Source organism: Helicoverpa armigera, chromosome 30 (assembly GCF_030705265.1).
Source record: "Helicoverpa armigera isolate CAAS_96S chromosome 30, ASM3070526v1, whole genome shotgun sequence".
Lineage (NCBI taxonomy): Eukaryota > Metazoa > Arthropoda > Insecta > Lepidoptera > Noctuidae > Helicoverpa > Helicoverpa armigera.
In genome coordinates this window covers 2,125,483-2,144,089 of record NC_087149.1, presented here as the reverse complement: position 1 = coordinate 2,144,089, position 18,607 = coordinate 2,125,483, and the positions used below count along the sequence as shown (strand labels likewise).

At 39.4% G+C, this 18,607-nt stretch overlaps 2 protein-coding genes and 1 long non-coding RNA gene across 7 annotated transcripts in view; 2 read left to right on the top strand and 1 right to left on the bottom strand.

The window, feature by feature from the left end:
- LOC110375755 (insulin-degrading enzyme) overlaps window positions 1–18,266 on the top strand; it is a 30,567-nt gene extending 12,301 nt beyond the window's left edge. Inside the window, exons 17-29 of one of the 5 annotated variants that reach the window (XR_010277996.1) lie at window positions 93–237; window positions 755–910; window positions 1,266–1,341; window positions 2,232–2,358; window positions 2,978–3,048; window positions 3,743–3,900; window positions 4,562–4,696; window positions 5,056–5,184; window positions 7,188–7,268; window positions 8,193–8,357; window positions 9,162–9,258; window positions 11,712–14,246; window positions 17,982–18,266. Coding sequence is in view for 4 of the 5 variants with exons in the window: in XM_064042843.1 (XP_063898913.1) it covers window positions 93–237; window positions 755–910; window positions 1,266–1,341; window positions 2,232–2,358; window positions 2,978–3,048; window positions 3,743–3,900; window positions 4,562–4,696; window positions 5,056–5,184; window positions 7,188–7,268; window positions 8,193–8,357; window positions 9,162–9,258; window positions 10,411–10,427 (1,357 nt within the window). In the remaining variant the exon portion in view is untranslated. The other 4 variants (XM_064042843.1, XM_064042844.1, XM_064042845.1 and 1 more) reach the window with 4 other exon arrangements.
- Window positions 4,714–18,607, bottom strand: part of LOC135119142 (uncharacterized) — a 102,042-nt gene continuing 88,148 nt past the window's right edge. Inside the window, exon 2 of the long non-coding RNA XR_010277997.1 lies at window positions 4,714–4,820. This is a non-coding gene — a long non-coding RNA (uncharacterized LOC135119142). The remainder of the gene's footprint in view (window positions 4,821–18,607) is intronic.
- LOC126057021 (uncharacterized) lies at window positions 12,091–18,266 on the top strand. Its single transcript, XM_064042849.1, has 3 exons — window positions 12,091–12,354; window positions 12,935–13,109; window positions 17,660–18,266. Exons 2-3 carry the CDS (start codon window positions 12,969–12,971, stop codon window positions 17,987–17,989), a joined length of 471 nt encoding a protein of 156 aa, XP_063898919.1. The 5' UTR covers window positions 12,091–12,354; window positions 12,935–12,968; the 3' UTR covers window positions 17,990–18,266.

The window sequence follows — 18,607 nt, the reverse complement described above, 5'->3', positions numbered from 1 at the left end:
GACTAGCGAATTGCCAAACTATAGACATATAGAAAATAAACCTGTATTATCTATTGTCTAGTGATATCTTTACTATATTTTCTTCTCCCCAGCCCCTTAGCCTACATGGACCCTCTAAGCTGCAACCTGACCTCCGTCTGGGTGCTGCTCCTCCGAGACAGCTTACAACAGTTCGCGTACGCCGCCGAACTGGCTGGCCTTCGGTGGAGCATCGGTAACGCCAAGTATGGCATTAGCGTGAGTATTAAACTATACCTGTTACAGCCTTTGTATCGTCCCACTGCTGGGCTGCCTCCTCTCACACGGAGAAGGATTGAGCATTAATCACCACGCTTGCTCAATGCGGGTTGGTGACTTCAGACTTTATAGTTCAGGTTTCCTCAAGATGTTCTCCTTCACCTTTTTATCAGCCATTGGTGTCCAAGATATTCTTAAAAAGTACACCTACATACTTAGAAAAGTTGCATTGGTACTTGCCTGACCGGGAATCGAACCCGCGCCCTCATACTCGAGAGGTTGGTTCTTTACCCACTAGACCACCACGACCTAATAATATAATTGCAAACAATTATATAAAACACATATAATAATGTTATATAACATACATAAAAATGAATTGGTGGCCATCTATTTTTTATATTTTTAATTGTTTTTTTTTATTTTTCAGAATATTTAAAAATACAAACAATAAGTTCTTAGATAAATAAATGACAAGAAAATAATTAAATATTTAACTTTAAAACAATTTTCTCAGGTAACTATAGACGGTTACGATGACAAACAGAGCGTTCTACTCGACAAGATTATGGATCAAATGATCGGTTTCACGGCCGATCCGAAGAGATTTCACATCATGAAGGAGAATCATATACGAGCCATCAAGAACTTTGAGGCTGAACAGCCTTATCAGGTGAGAAATAGAATCAGGCTTTTTCATTATTTTATGGAATTCAAAAATATATGGATTTCTATAAAGTATCTATCTGTTGGTTTGCTATTAGAGATAGATATTTCTCATAATATATGTCGAGATTTTGACAAAATAAAAATGGAAGATATATTGTTGAAATTAGCTATTAAAGATCTATTACGATGAAAGAAATTCTAGGATGATAATATGAAGAAATTAGTTTAAGAGTCCACGTAAAAATGAAAATCTAGAAAAATGCCTCTATTAAACGGTTTTTTTGTTTTGGTTATTTTATAACTTATGTTTAAAGGAATAAAGTTCATAAATTGAAATTATATTTTTAATTTATTTCCAGCATGCAGTATACCAACAGGCTCTGTGCTTAGCTGATGTCGTGTGGACCAGATGTCAACTCTTGGAAGCGGCTGATCGTAAGTATACAAACTGATATACACTACACTATACTCTATTTGAGTAGGCAGGCATTTATCGAATTTTTAATTTTTATATTGTTTTTCTTTAAGTTTTCTAGTTTATTAGTCTCCAAGTGTAAACGTAAATAAGGGAAGAAGCGAGCCAGCCCCAACACAAGTATTCTTAATTACTTAATGGGGCTGTCTCATCATACAATTATGTAACTATTTTGGGACAATAAACAATTTATTTATTTATTTATTATTTATCGAAAGTTAAACAATCTTGATAGGTTTCTTTACACAAATAAATAATTAAAAACATTAACTACTGCTTCGATTAATGACATGGAATGTTTTTTTTAGGGTTCCGTACCCAGAGGGTAAAACGGGACCCTATTGTTTTCGCTCCTCTGTCCGTCCGTCTGTCACCAGGCTGTATCTCATGAACCGTGATAGTTAGACAGTTCAAATTTTCACAGGTGATGTATTTCCGTTGCCGCTATAACAACAAGTACTGAAACCTAGAATAAAATAAATATTTTGGGGAACCCTTGGTGCGAATCCGACTCGCACTTGGCCGGTTTTTTTATGAAATGGGACTGTCATTATAATGTTCATAAGAGCACACATATAAGACGAAATAGTCTGCCGACAGTTGAAAGATAATATTGATTCGGTCTGATACCTGATCGCTAAATACCTGATCTTTGTAATGTGCGTACTACCATTCATCTTCATACTGATTTATGAGCTCAAACAAAATATCGGCCGACCAAAAGTTTGCAGTGTGTCTTTAGTTCAGTGCCTACTCGAAAGAAATGCCGCTTGCCTGCCAAAATTCACATTTTAAAATAACCCCAACGATATTATTTGTCAATATTAATAATAATAATTATTGTTTATAGGCATGACCCCAGAAATGGTGAACGATTTCGCGGCCCGCATGATACGCAAAGTGCATATAGAAGGGTTCATGTACGGAAATCTATCACGCGAGAGAGCACTGCATATCGCTGAATCTGTTGAGAAAAAGTAAGTTTTTTTTATTGTTAATAATATTGTTTTCATTCGGCAAACGTAGAGTAGGACGTCCTCAGGCACGGTGGAGTGATGACTTGCGCAAGACGGCTGGCAGGAGCTGGATGCGAGAAGCCGAAAATCGATCTCAGTGGCGTGCACTTGGAGAGGCCTATGTCCAGCAGTGGACTGCTATAGGCTGATGATGATGATGATGATGTACAGAAACTCTCAGTTTTTATAATACGAGTGTTACGCACCTAGGCTTTTCTCGCAGGTTTCTTGAAGGGATCTTCGCACCCGAATCTAATTTTAATAAAATAATAAAGAGGGAACATTTATTTGTTTGTTTAATACCCTGAAAGCTCTGAAACTTCTGAACCGATTTGATAAATGTTTTCATTGTTGGAAAGCTACACTCTTCCCGAGTAACATAGGCTATATTTTATCCCGGTACAGGCAGTAGTTCCCACAGGACGCGGGTGATACCTCGGTAAATCGGCTACTTAGACATAATATGACAGTATATAAATGTTACAAATTTCAAAATTCAGTCTCTTATCGCAAACCGCTGGATAGATATGATATAGAATTCCGTAGTAAAAAGTAATATAGTGAAATGCTTGTTTTACAGATTACCAAAAGATGCGACGCCTCTGTGTGCCCAACAGCTGTTGTTACACAGAGATATTGAAATAGAAAAAGGTAAATTTTCAAGATATAATAACATTATAATTTTAATTTGTCTTCAGCAGTGGCAATAGGCTGATTCATGTTGAATATTTTTGTCGTCTTTACATTAAACAGACTCCAAGATACCCTTACCTATGTAATTTCATTTTAATATCTTGTTCTGGTTTAACTTGAAAGAGGATGGTCACATGCGCCTATAGATAAACATATCTGCACCGCCATTAAGTTTGGTATGAACTATATTAACTTATTCAAGTATTTGTGTATAACATTACAAAGCATACATATTGTCTTTGTATGACTCAGCGACTCGGCCAACACTGACCGCGCTTTAGCTCACACATATAAATCAAAATACGTTTATTCTCAGGCTACATTGGCTCAAAGTCAAAGTCAAATCATTTATTTAATTTAGGCTTTCACAAGCACTTATGAACGTCAAAAAATATAAATAAACTAACAAATGCAAATAAAAAAACTAACATACATATTATGATAGTATATAAAAATTTAAATCTATGTTAGTAAATGGATGTTATAGTGCGTTTAATGCAACACACTAGTATAGCTTTTGTGAGGTAAAACATGTATACCTATGCTCGTCAAGTTATTTGCAAGCCGCCATTAACTTTGGCGACAACTGCATCATACATATTTTCCTGCTATTAATTTTTGTTGAACATTTTATAATACCTTTTTTTTTCAGGATCCTGGCACGTAAGAGAAACTACGAACAGTGTACACCGTTCGTCCTGTGCCTCTCTATACTACGCGTGCGGCGTCCGAGAGTGTCGCAGCAACGTGATACTAGAACTGCTAGCGCATACCCTCGCCGAACCCTGCTTCAGCATGCTGCGGACCAAGGTAGATCAAAGTCAAAGTCGAAGTCATCATCCTCCGAGCCTTTTCCCAATCATGTTGGGGTCGGCTTCCAGTCTAACCGGATGCAGCTGAGTACCAGTGCTTTACAAGGAGCGACTGCCAATCTGACCTCCTCAACCCAGTTACCCGGGCAACCCGATACGCCTTGGTTAGACTGGTGTCATACAGTTTACTGGCTTCTCTACATACCAAATTTCAACCAAATCGGTCCAGACGTTTTTGCGTGAAAGAACAACAAACATACTTTTATTTGTTTATATAATTATTATACATCCATACATTCTCATAAACTTTCACATCTATATATATAAAAGAAAGTCGTGTTAGTTACTCCACTTATAACTCAAGAACGGCTGAACTGATTTAGCTGAAAACTGGCAGGGAGATAGTTTAGAGCCAGAAGAAGGACATAGGATAGTTTTTATTACAAAAAATAAGCATAAAAAATACAATTTATTCCGGACATACAGCGCCATCTATTGTTCGGCCAAAAATCTGCCGGATGCCACTATTCCACGCGAACGAAGTCGCGGGCAAAAGCTAGTTTATAATATTAGTAGGAAGTAGGATGTTACAAACACACACACTTTCACAAGCTTCGTGTGTAATATATTAATATTAGTCTGATTTTATTTTCTTCTAGGAACAACTCGGCTACATAGTCTTCAGTGGTCTCCGAAGATCCAATGGAGTGCAAGGGTTTAGAGTGATAGTCCAAAGCCACAGACATCCTGAATATTTGGAGGAAAGGATAGAAAGCTTCCTACAAGGGTCATTGGTAAGTCATATATCATCATCATCATCATCTCAGGCGGCGGACGTCCACTGCTGAACATAGGCCTCCCCCTTAGATCTCCACAGATACCTGTTGGAGGCGACCTGCATCCAGCGTCGACGGCGACCTTTATTTATTGAAAACACCTTAAAACTATTTTCACAGGACTTATCTTAATATGACAGCTAAAAACCTAACACTATTTTAAAACTAAATTATTTACAACTATTGTATCACATATTATTGCACTTAGTTACATACAAAACCTTATAGCATTACATAAATAGTAACTCCTTTGCGAATTCACCAAAAAAGGTGTTATAGTTATTATATTGTTATTATATCAATTATATATTTTACAGGATTATCTAAAAAACATGTCGGATGTGGAATTCATGAAGCACAGAGCTGCTTTGTCGGCGCAGAAACTCGAGAAACCCAAACGTATGTCTTCGAGAGCTGCGCAGATGTGGAACGAAATTACAGCGCAGGTAATTAGAGAGGATTTCAGACCATTTTACGGCCAGTTTCTTCATCTAAAGTTAAAGTAATGTCAAAAGTTAAAGTAACGGTCAAATTCGTTTTTTCAAGGCTAAAGTGACAGCAAAACTAATAGAAAAATTGAATTTAACCGTTACTTTTACTTTGACTTTTACTTTAGCTTTAACTTTTGATGAAGAAACTGGCTGTTAGACTTTATAGTCATTGGTATAAGGTTTATAATAATATTCAGATTTCTTTACAGGTTAATTTACCTAAAGTCTTAATTATAAGCTTAAATTCTGTTTCAGGCGAGTTTTTAGTTTAGTAGTCATTCTTTAGTACCTAGAGTTTTAGATGGAGCGACTGCCTATCTGACCTCGTCAACCCAGTTACCCGGGCAACCTGATAGCCGACCAGCTGCCAAACCATTATCCACTATGTTTAAAACTAGCTTCCACTCGCGGCTTCGCCCGCGTAGAGTTCGGTTATAGCGCGTTTCCAAGAGAATTCTTCAAAAGTCCAGGATAAAAACTATCCTATGTTCTTTTTCAAGGTGAACTCTATCTCTGTACCAAATTTTATTAACATCAGTTCAGTGGTTTAGACGTGAAAGCGTAACAGACAGACAGAGTTACTTTCGCATTTATAATATTAGTAGGGATTAGAAAGAGGAATAGATAACAAAATGATGAGTGGAGATGTTACAAGGTAAAATCTAAGAAATTAGCATCACCAAAATGCGAGTGTTTAAGGGGCGAGGAATATTACTGTCTCCGCCCTGATACCTTCATCGGAATTTTGGTTGAAACCAAAAATCATCGATAGATGTCCGTAGGAACACGAACGCCTCGTTACTTCGTCGAATTTGCTAAGAAGGTGCTTGACCTACCTATCTTATGGTATCTCTGATCATTTTTGCTTTTTCCGTGATTTTACATAGTATTTCAGATACTACATTTGAGTGGACTTTTAACCAAAGGTAAACAATCTTCGTAGGACTTTTTACACAATTATATCGGGTGTGTAATACCTAATCACATTAAACAGAATACGTTAATATACTGGTGAATATATGTCGATTAACACAAAGAAAAAATAAAAATAAAAAAATGCATTTTTCAAACAAAGTAAATAGAGTAAAAATGTGCGAAAATTAGAACACCATATAAAAGTCAGTCATTACAAACAACTGAAATTCTCCCTTGAAAACTGACAGCTGTCAACTGGTCAAAACATTCCATACTCCTAACTTTATCTCTGTGGTTAAACCACTGAATGGATTAGGTTATATTTTTTACAATTCGCCATAGAATATCATAAAGTATATGCGATAGGATTTAATGTGATTGTGAACGACATCCTGTAAAGATAATTTAGTCACAATTATGGACCCTATCGGGCACAGCTTATAAGAATAGTAGGAGAGAGAAGGCAGCGCACTAAACGTCTAATATAATTTACGTAGTTAACATAATTGATAATAATACGTATAGTTATCGGCACGAATCTTGAGCTCTCACCTACATCTGCGCAGAAGTGATTTATTAGCAAGAACCAATCCCGAGTGACGGCTATGACGCGATGCACTGCGGGCCAATCACCGCTTTAGCCCGCCCCCGCACCTCACGAATACCACAAAAGGGACCCAATAAATTACTTCTGCGCAGGTGAAGGTCAGAGCTCAAGATTCGTGCCGATAACTATAGAATATATATCGTAATTTGGAGTCATATCAAGATCGTTTACCTTTACTTAAGTTGCTACTGAAATATAAGTTGTTCATACTGTAGCCGGTAACACTGTAGCCGGTAACACTGTAGCCGGTAACAATGTAGGCGGTAACACTGCAGCCGGTAACACTGTAGCCGGTAACACTGCAGCCGGTAACAATGTAGCCGGTAACAATGTAGCCGGTAACACTGCAGCCAGTAACAATGTAGCCGGTATACTATAACATGTTTAGAATATAACGTTACAAGTATACTCGTGTAGTCAGGATATTGTCTTGCAGGTGTACAACTTTGACAGGCCGAGGGTAGAAGTCGAAGAGCTGAATACCATCACTAAGGAGGAACTTATTGAGTTTTATAAGGTGAGTGAACTGTTACAGCCTTTTTATTTTTTTATTTATTCCTTTATTTCAGGCAACTAGGGCCCATAAAAATACAAATACACATATATCGTACACTAGCTGATCCCGCGAACTTAAACCTTCCCTGGACCTCTACAAACATTTTAAAACCAAAATCAGCTCTATCGGCCCAGCCGTTCTCGAGTTTTAATCAGACTAACGAACAACAATTCATTTTTATTTATATAGATAGATTACAATACTTATAAAGTAATACATAAAAATCACCATATCAATAAATATATACAATACTATATCTATAAACAACTTAAACATACTATAAATATATAACAAACATTCTTAAAAACTAATGCACACGATGTGTTTTTATCGTCCCACTGCTGGGCTGCGGCCTCCTCTCACACGGAGAAGGATTGAGCATTAATCACCACGCTTGATCAATGCGGGTTGCTGATTTCAGACTTTATAGTCCAGGTTTCCTCAAGATGTTTTCCTTCACCTTTTTATCTTGCTGGTGTCTAAGATATACTTAGAAAGTACATACAAACTTTGAAAAGTTGCATTGGTTCTTGCCTGACCTGGAATCGAACTCACACCTTCATACTCGAGTGGTTGCTTCTTTACTCAATAGGCCACCACGACATAATTATACAAAAAAAAATACTAGAAGATATTTATAGGGGTCCGTAGGATGTCCTTGAGGCTAAAACAGGACTCTATTTCAAACTTTTCTCTATGTCCGTCTATCACAGTCTGTCTCATTAACCGTGATAGTAAGACAGCTGAAATTTTAATTTGACCTTGACCTTTGACATCGAATGTATTCAGACTTTAGATATTTTATTTATAATGGTAACCCCAAATTTAAGGTCTGTGCGAATTTTTATTATTTCTTAATTATCTAATATTTCTTTCCGGTTCTAGAAACACATAGCCATGGACTCTCCGGAGCGACAGAAACTGTCGGTGTATATCATATCGACGGCCGAAGGAGGGGCGGGACATAGTCCTGAGCCGAAAGAGGAAAAGGAGGAAAAGGAGAAGGAGGAGGGAGGGGATGAAGACGAGTGTGACCGATGCTATCCTAAGGTGAGAGTGTTTGTTTATTTGCGGTTTCACCCGCGTACTACTAGTAACTACTACCGGGATATATTCTAGCCTATGTTACTCGGGAAGCGTGCAGTGAAAGAAATTTTTTCCCCCTTTATAATATTTGACGACTTCTATGGCGTAATGGTCACCATGCCGAACTGCCGGACCTGAGGTCCCGGGTTCGATTCCCGGTTCGGTCGACATTTGTGTGATGAGCATGCTTGTTAGCCGTGTTCTGGGTGTTACAATATGTATTTATAAATATGTATATATGTAGCTATATGTAGTTTATCAGTTGTGTTAGCACCCATAACAAAAGTTAATTAATAACTTACCATGGGGCTAACCAACCGTGTGTGAAAAGGTGTCCCGACATTATTATTTATTATTTAATATTGGTATAGTATAGAGTATCATCTACCTACCCTTTTACCAACGCGGAGCGACTCCCTATCTGACCCTTAATTTACACAGAATGGTTTACAAATACACACAATATTAATAAAAAAAATACCGGTGAAACCGCGGGAAACAATTAGTAAATTATATCATATCATCATCCTCCAGCGTTTATGCCAATTTTATCTGTGGTCGGCGCAGAATGTTTTCTCCTTCCATACTCTTCTATCTGCCGTCATCTCACAAGTAACATTCTTTCTTACCATATCTACTTTCACACAATCCATCCATCGTTTCTTTGGTCGTCTCCTTCCACTATATCCGTCCATGTTCATGTTCAATACTTATTTTACGTAATATCTAATGATTGTTTAACTAAAAATTATTATTTCTTTGTTACAGCCAACAAAAATAGTCGATCTAGTGGACTTCAAATGCAGAAGACCGTTGTACCCGCACCCATCGCCTTACATAAACATACCTAGAAAAGGATCGCAGTGTAAACTTTAAATATATAGAATATCTGAATTATATCTAGAATTAAATAAAGGCAATATAGTTATCGGCACGAATCTTGAGCTCTGACCTTCACCTGCGCAGAAGTAATTTATTGGGTCCCTTTTGTGGTATTCGTGAGGCGCGGGGGCGGGCTAAAGCGGTGATTGGCCCGCAGTGCATCGCGTCATAGCCGTCACTCGGGATTGGTTCTTGCTAATAAATTACTTCTGCGCAGATGTAGGTCAGAGCTCAAGATTCGTGCCGATGATTATACCATGGAGAACAAAATGACTAGCGGAGATGTCATAACGCAAAATCTCCTAAGAAAGTAGCGCGACAACATGCGGGTGTTCGAGGGACGAGGAACGTTACTAGCTCCAACCTTAAGCCGCGTACGCACGTACGAACAAATTTGTTGCGTTACATGATATGCAACAACTTGGTTCGCACGTGCGTACCACTATCGAACATCGAACACTCTGTTCGTCAAACATGTTCGCGGCGATCCTTGTAGTGTGTTCTGTATGGACGGTGTTCGAAGCGCTTTAATAACTTCACAATCGACCACTTCCAACGGCGCCGTCATGGCTACTAAGATAGAGTTCACGACTGTTGTTCGCGTACTCGACTCGAACTATGTTTGCGTTCGTGTTCGAATATGCCGTCCATAAGGCGCGTACGCACGTACGAACACGAACATAGCGAACACAAACACCAGACCCGAACATTTGGTTCGTACGTATGGACGGCATATTCGAACACGAACGCAAACATAGTTTGAGTCGAGTTCGCGAACAACAGTCGTGAACTCTATCTTAGTAGCCATGACGGCGCCGTTGGAAGTGGTCGATTGTGAAGTTATTAAAGCGCTTCGAACACCGTCCATACAGAACACACTACAAGGATCGCCGCGAACATGTTTGACGAACAGAGTGTTCGATGTTCGATAGTGGTACGCACGTGCGAACCAAGTTGTTGCATATCATGTAGCGCAACAAATTTGTTCGTACGTGCGTACGCGGCTATACGTACGAACCAAATGTTCGGGTCTGGTGTTTGTGTTCGCTATGTTCGTGTTCGTACGTGCGTACGCGCCTTTACACGCCTTCTATAGAACCCGCACATTTTTTGTAATACCAAAAATCATTGACAGATGTCCACAAGAACTGATGATGATGTCCTCCTAGCCGATTATCGGCCACGGCGGCTGTTCTCATGTAAGTAGATCAGCCAGCTGCGCAGGACATATTATAGTGCATGCACATTGCACTCAGTATTCCTTCACTCTCATAGCGCGATGGGACGACAATCCGACACCACCGGAGAGAGATCACAAGCAGGACCGACATTTACGTGCTCTCCGATGCACGGGTGTATCAATCACCAACTTCCAGACTCCGGGCTGCTTTGTGAAAGTCTTCTAAACAGAGGCAAAACACTAGAACGCCTCGTTAGTTCACTCATAACTGATTGTTTTGGGCATGCCGACCTAGAAGAAGGCGCTTGACCTACCTGCATTATGGTATCTCCGTTCTCTCTTCTTTCCTTACTCCAAGGCTAGTAAATAGACTTTTTCTCCTTAGCGGCTTACACTGATTTTATACTTGTAAGTTGCTTTCTGTAAGTTATCATCATCATCATCAGCCTTTTAATCGTCCCACTGCTGGGCTGCGGCCTCCTCTCACACGGAGAAGGATTGAGCACTAATCACCATGTGCAAGAGATATAACATTTCGAAGTCGTATAACGAAACGTACTTTGTCATCAACAGTTAAAAAAAATTAAATAGGGAATAAAAAAATTAATAATGTTAAAAAAAACCTAAAAACACATGTATTGTCATCAGAACTCAGAGCGTGTGCAAAAGGAGATTGGGCAAGAATGTATGAAGTTTGGTCCAAATGTCCACCACGAACGAGACCTATATATTTAAATAGTCCACTTAATTTAGAGTAACTTTTACTAAGAAAGTAAAAAAAAAAACAATGCCAAAAAAAAGTTATAACCAAAAATGTATTCTTAATTTTCAGTAGTTTTTGTATGTTATCATTATTATTTTTTATTTTATTCCACTATTATTTCTGCACTTTATCTAAAACTAAGATGAGTGAGACACATTTGCATATAAACAGCCCATATTTTTTGCCCGATGGATGTACGAATCATAACCAATTGAGGTGCTTGAAGTGCTTGAATATACTCAGCGGTGCCTGGATCTAAGAAAGTTGGATGTAACTGGCGGTGTTTTCTCTCTAATAATGAACAATTCTATTTTGTCAGAAGTTACAGAAAGTACGAAAATCGAACATCACGAAAAGTAATTGAAAACATGAAATTGAAAAAATCTATAAAATGTTTTATTTGACTTTGCTATAACTTTTTTCTGGCATTATATTTTTTTTTACTTTCATAACAAAAAATGATCTATATTTAACGGGCTATCTAGCCATATAGGTCTCGTTCGTGGTGGACATTTGGACCGGAATCGCCCATTGTTGGGAATCAAACCCAACATATCTTCGGCAAAGGGCGCTAGCGGCCGCCTACTCGCTTCTGAGTCATCGTGGCGAGCGGCGCAGCGGCGAGCGGTGCATCGAGGGGGGCGCCGGGCGAGAGGGGCATAGACCAGTCTTGCGCTCACGGACACCACCGACGACGGTCGACATTCGCTCATAATATATCAATTGTTTGTCCGCGAGATCTTTGATTATTGTAATTAGAACGGCAATAAACCGCGCCTATCAACTATATACAGTCCACTTATTTTAACATCCCGTAGTGGTGCGAACATGGTCCTTTGTGGAATTCGCCGGCCTGGTTACGAAGTTTGAAGAAATCGGGATCATCCTTTTACGTCGGTCTCGAAGCTCTTTTTCACCTGCGGTCTTCAGCAGCGACAGTTCCTGCAGGAGTCATCAAGATCCTGGCGAAGATTTTTCGCATTGCAGCCGCATGCATACGTTTCGAGAAACGACAATCTGGCTGACCGTTGGACGGACTTTGGACCCGTCGAGCGTGGCACGTCATCGCACGTTGAGGGCAAGGAAGAACGAAAAGTGCAGATCATCGTTTATCCTGTGTATGGTTTAGACATTCTGTGAGTTCGTTCCAATTGTTTCCTATTTTTTTTCACTACTTTATGTTTATAAACGCAATATTTTAGTGAGTGCTTTCTATTTTATTCAAGTTACTTTATACAGTAGATTTCTCAATTTCAAAGCCATATATTTCCATAGTTATTCACCGCTTCTACTTATAAAGCTTAATCATCTTCGCAAACACATCGTAAATAACGCAATTCCTTATGTCTTATCTATAACATTTTATTAGGGTCATTAGTCGTGCAACAGCTGGTCTATTGTTATCGGTGTCGAGTCATTAGTGCAACGCATATTTTTTCCGTTTACCTTGCTTAAAATAAATAATTTGCCATTAGTTCTTATCGAATACTTTTTTAACTTTACTTTGCTAACGTTTATTTTTCTATCGCTATGTCTGATGAAAAGATTACTAAATTAGTTAGACGGCGTAGCTGTATGAAATCTAAGCTAACCGTATTTAGTAATTACCTACATACTTTAGAAAGTTGCAAAGAACTTAGTAGTTTACAGCTGTTAGACTTAGAAACAAGGTTTAATAAGTTTAGTAGCTTATACGATGATTTCGACAAATTACAGTGTGACATCGAGATGTTGTCGGAGGACCCCGACGATGAGAGTGAGGAGCGTGAGCAGTTCGAGGATCAGTACTACAAGCTGGTGGCGGCGGCGCGGAGACTACTCGGTGCTCGCCCTCACCAGTCTTCTCACCTTCAGGATGGATCCGTGGCGAGTTGCGAGGATGGACAATCAGGTGGATTCAAGTCTAATTGCGTTAGATTGCCAAAAATTAGGTTGCCCATCTTTCACGGTCACTATCAACACTGGCTTGAGTTTAGAGACACGTATTTGTCATTAATACATTTAAGGTCGGACATAGATAATATAAATAAGCTGCATTATCTGCGAGCCTCACTTAAAGGTAGTGCACTATTGGTCATTGATAATTTGGATTTTAAGGCAGAAAATTACGAAGCCGCTTGGAATTTATTGTGTAGTAGATACGACAACAAGAGGTTACTTGTAAATAATCATGTTCATGCTTTATTTAATGTGGAACACATAAAACATGAATCGTGTTCAGCAATACGTCATCTGATTGACGTAACTAATAAAAATTTACGTGCGTTGTCGACGTTGGATCAACCAACTCAATATTGGGACACGCTTATCATTCATATGATGGCGGAGAAGTTAGATAGTGTTACACATAGGGAATGGGAAGAACATCGAAACACCTTAAATAATCCTCCATCTTTAGATATTTTTATAACTTTTCTTAGTAACAGAGCAGATTTATTGGAAACATTGCAAGAAAATAAAGGTAAAATTAAAACAACAACACACAATAGAAATTCTTTAGATACAATAAAAACTAACTACAATCAACCTACATCTACTAATTCTAAATACAATCAAAATACATATTTACAATATAATACAAATAAAAAACATAACAGTTCAAATAAAAATCAGTTAACTTGTCCATTGTGTAATCAGAACCATTTCTTATTTAATTGTGAAGTATTTAGAGCATTATCAATTGAAGATCGTAGACAAAAGGCTAAAGAAGCCAAAGTCTGTCTCAATTGTCTACGACCAGGACATATTGAGTCAAGATGCAATCTGGTTCCTTGCAGATATTGCAAGAAAAAGCATAGCACGCTGCTTCATATGCATGAGGCAGAAACAACTCTTGAGCCGTCTATTCCAGTTAACAAGTTAGATAGTTTCTCTAGCTCAACAGATGTTCTGGAAAGTAGTACTCCTCAGAATGTTTTACTATCCACAGCGCTCGTGAGGGTGGTGGACAGCAAGGGCGAGGTGCACACAGCTCGGGTACTGCTCGATAATGGCAGCACAGCCAACTTCGTGTCAGAGTTCCTTTGCGGTAAGCTGGGTTTGTCGCGACGCGCTACTAGCACCACAGTGACAGGTATAAACAATAATACTTCGTTTAGTTCACAATCTTGCAGCCTTACTATTATTTCCAATTATGACGAGAAATATAGACTTCCAGTGGACTGTCATATTTTACCTCATGTCACCAAAGTTTTACCGTCTTCTTTTATAAACATAGACAACATCCCCCTCCCTTCGGGGATAAGTCTTGCTGACCCTTCATTTAATATACCGTCAGCAATTGACATCTTACTTGGGGCTGATGTATTTTGGTCCGTCTTGTGTAATAATTCAATAGATTTGGGTAAAAATCAACCCAAATTATATGAAACCAAACTGGGTTGGCTGGTGTCAGGGTACGTTGCCCGCCATAAGTCACACACTTCTCATCTTGTTTGTAATTTTTTAAGTGAAGAAGCCGATCCAGACTTATCTCGTTTCTGGGAATTAGATTCCGTAGCAACCAAGCACTCCTTGTCTCCCGAGGAGCAGGCATGTGAACAAAGTTTCATCAAAAACACCTTTCGAAAGGACGATGGACGCTTCGTCGTTGTTATGCCGCTGAAGAAAGATCCTTCAGTCTTAGGCGATTCTTATCAAAAGGCGAAGTGTCGGTTCTTGTCTTTAGAGCGTAAATTTCAAAGAGACCCGGTATTTAAAGATAGGTACATGGACTTCATGCGTGAATATGAACGTTTAGGTCATATGACTGAAAACAAAGATTCTCCATTTAACTGTTGTGGAAATGTAAATTTTTTCTTACCTCATCATGGCGTAGTTCGTGAGGAGAGCTCCACAACCAAGCTTCGTACAGTATTTGATGCATCGGCCACCACTTCTACAGGTTTGTCTTTAAATGACATCCAAATGATCGGACCAACTGTACAAGAAGATTTGTATTCGGTCTTAGTACGTTTTCGCCAACATAAATATGTCGTTACGGGCGATGTAGAGAAAATGTATAGAGCCATTGAGCTCAATCCTTCCCAACGGCATTTACAACAAATCATTTTTCGCTTCATTCCCAACGAACCTCTTAGAACTTATACACTTAATACAGTGACTTATGGCACGGCATCTGCTCCATACTTGGCTACTAAGTGTCTCGTAAGTCTAGCAGCTAATGCTCTTGATGACCACGTCAAACAGTCGATTCAGAGAGATTTTTACGTTGACGATTATTTAGGAGGCTCAGGCTCTATAAATGACACCATAAATATGTGCAAGGGAGTCATTTCAGTATTAAAATCTGCAAAATTCAACTTAAGAAAATTTAAATCAAATAATCAAACCATTTTAGATAATATCTCTCCCTCTTCGGTTAACAATTCAGATCAAATTTTAGACCTTTCAGATCCTAATACAGCTGGCACCTGTAAAACCTTAGGTCTCAATTGGATTTGTGAATCAGACACCTTGTCGTTTTCAATAAATATAAAAAATCCAGTCAAAACTATTACAAAAAGGCACATTCTTTCTGTCATAAGCCAAATTTTTGACCCTTTAGGTCTTGTTTCCCCATGCGTGATAGAAGCAAAAATTCTCATGCAAAAATTGTGGGTTAATAAATATCACTGGGACGATGAAGTCTCAAAAGAGATAATGGACTCATGGCTTACGTTTGCTGACACCTTACCTTGTTTGAATCAACTGAAAATTCCTCGTTGGGTTTTCAGTGATAACTGTGAACGGTACGAGGTTCATGTTTTCTCAGATGCGTCAGAGAGTGCATACGGCGCTTGTCTATACATAAGGTCCGTGCAGCGTTCAGGGTTAGTAAATGTAAAACTTGTTACATCTAAATGTAAGGTAGCGCCTATAAAGCCCATGACGATACCTAGGCTCGAGCTTTGCGGAGCATTATTGGCTGCAAGGTTGTGCACTAAAGTATTATCTTCCTTAACTCTCCATGTTGAAAAATGTCATTATTGGTGCGACTCTACGATTGTTTTAGGGTGGCTAACAACGTCACCATTGCAACTCAAGCATTTCGTTCGCAACCGTGTTCACGAAATTCAGGAGAGTACCGAGGGTCACTCGTGGCGCTACGTACCGTCGAAAGACAATCCGGCGGATCTTGTTTCCCGCGGGCTGAAGGCCGATTCCATCAGCAATTCATCGCTGTGGTGGTCTGGTCCCACTTTCTTGTCGAGAGACGAACTATTGTGGCCAAAAATGCCCAATCATAGGGAGAAACACGATCTACCGGAGTTGATATCATGTTCTGTTGTCTGTTGTAGTACTGATGTAGATCCTATTTGTAATTTAATTAATAACACTTCTAATTTTATTCACTTACAAAAATCAATAGCATATTTACAACGATTTATTCATAACTTTAGAAACAAATCCAACAAACGAACCGGTCAATTTTCTGTCACTGAACTTAAAAATTCGGTATACTTAATATTGCACAAAGCTCAGTTGGAAATGTTTCCAGAAGAATATGCTATTCTCAAAGCTAAAAAGTTATTACCAAGTAAGAATAGACTTATTTCCCTGTCTCCCTATTTAGATTCAAACAACCTCATACGCGTTGGTGGTAGGCTGGATAATTCTCCATATAGTTTCGATACTAAACACCCCATTCTGTTATGTAGCAAGCATCATCTTACGAAACTAATTTTTAATTATCATCATTTAAAATATTTACATGCTGGTCCCCAGCTCTTATTATCCAATATAAGACAAAGTTATTGGCCTTTGGGCGGTAGAAACCTTGCTAAGAACATTGTGGCAAAATGTGTACGGTGTTGTAGGTACAAGGCGCAATGTGCTCAACCCATCATGGGGCAATTACCATCGTCACGCACTGAGTTATTATATCCGTTCTTACATTCCAGCGTTGACTACGCAGGACCAGTGATGATAGCGGACAGGAAGGGCAGAGGTTGCAAACTAATTAAATCATTTTTGGCAATCTTTGTCTGCAATGCCACTAAAGCCTGTCACATCGAGCTCGTCACGGCTCTATCTAGTGAAGCTTATATAGCCGCTCTCAATCGCTTCGTATCACGTCGTGGAAAACCACGTAGTATCACGTCAGATAATGGCACAAACTTTGTCGGAACGTCTAATGAACTTTCAAAGGTTCTTGCCAGATCTAACCTTGAAGGTCAATTGGCTCTTGAGGGAATTGAATTTAAATTCATTCCTGCATATAGTCCCCACTTCAACGGCTTAGCTGAGGCAGCTGTTCGATCGGTGAAACACCATTTAAAAAGGTTGTTGCATACCACTCATTTTACCTATGAGGAAATGGCTACGTGCCTCACTCAAATAGAAGCTGTTTTAAACTCCCGTCCTCTTACTCCTCTTTCCTCAAATCCTCTTGACTTTTCCGCACTTACACCTTCCCACTTTTTAATTGGACGTCCACTTAATGCTCTACCTCATTCGCAGGATTCTGATGTAGATGTTGGGAAGATCAACCGCCTGGAACGTTTCAAGAGAATTGAAGTCATCCGTCGACATTTCTGGGACCGATTCTCCCTGGAATACGTTGCTCTTCTTCAGCAGAAAGTGAAGTGGCACTCGTCAAGGGCGGAGCTGAAGTTAGGCTCCCTTGTTTTAATAAAGGACAGAGCACTTCCTCCTTCACTTTGGAGCCTAGGTCGAGTGACCAAAGTGTACCCTGGTAGCGACGGGATTTCCAGAGTCGCAGAGGTCCTAACAAAAAGAGGCACTATCAGGAGGGCCTTCAATAACATTTGTCCCCTTCCAGAACTTTGAAGTTCCTTCAACCCGGGGAGCATGTTGGGAATCAAACCCAACATATCTTCGGCAAAGGGCGCTAGCGGCCGCCTACTCGCTTCTGAGTCATCGTGGCGAGCGGCGCAGCGGCGAGCGGTGCATCGAGGGGGGCGCCGGGCGAGAGGGGCATAGACCAGTCTTGCGCTCACGGACACCACCGACGACGGTCGACATTCGCTCATAATATATCAATTGTTTGTCCGCGAGATCTTTGATTATTGTAATTAGAACGGCAATAAACCGCGCCTATCAACTATATACAGTCCACTTATTTTAACATCCCGTAGTGGTGCGAACACCCATTGTCCTTTCATCCTATTCGAAGACCGGGAAGTGGGTCAAATTAAGATTCCAAGATTTTCTTACATACATAGTTACAAGTGAAGCTAATATAAGCGTGTTAAAAAAAAGAGAAAAGAAGTCAGTCCGATTACTCCGATTATTATCCGAATGACTCGAGAGGTTTTGAAAACAATTTTTCCTCTGACTTTCTTGAACCAAACTATTTAAAGAGCTCGGCCCAATGATTTTTTTTTAACCTCGAAAAGGCTGTCACGTAGTAGGTATAATCATCGGCACGAATCTTGAGCGCTGAAC

Bases quoted from the DNA above. Each gene is read 5' to 3' on its own strand.
- LOC126057021 (XM_064042849.1), top strand. From the start codon at position 12,969: ATGAGAGTGAGGAGCGTGAGCAGTTCGAGGATCAGTACTACAAGCTGG. The intron at 13,110-17,659 runs GTGGATTCAAGT...CCTCATTCGCAG, and splicing joins TTGCGAGGATGGACAATCAG to GATTCTGATGTAGATGTTGG.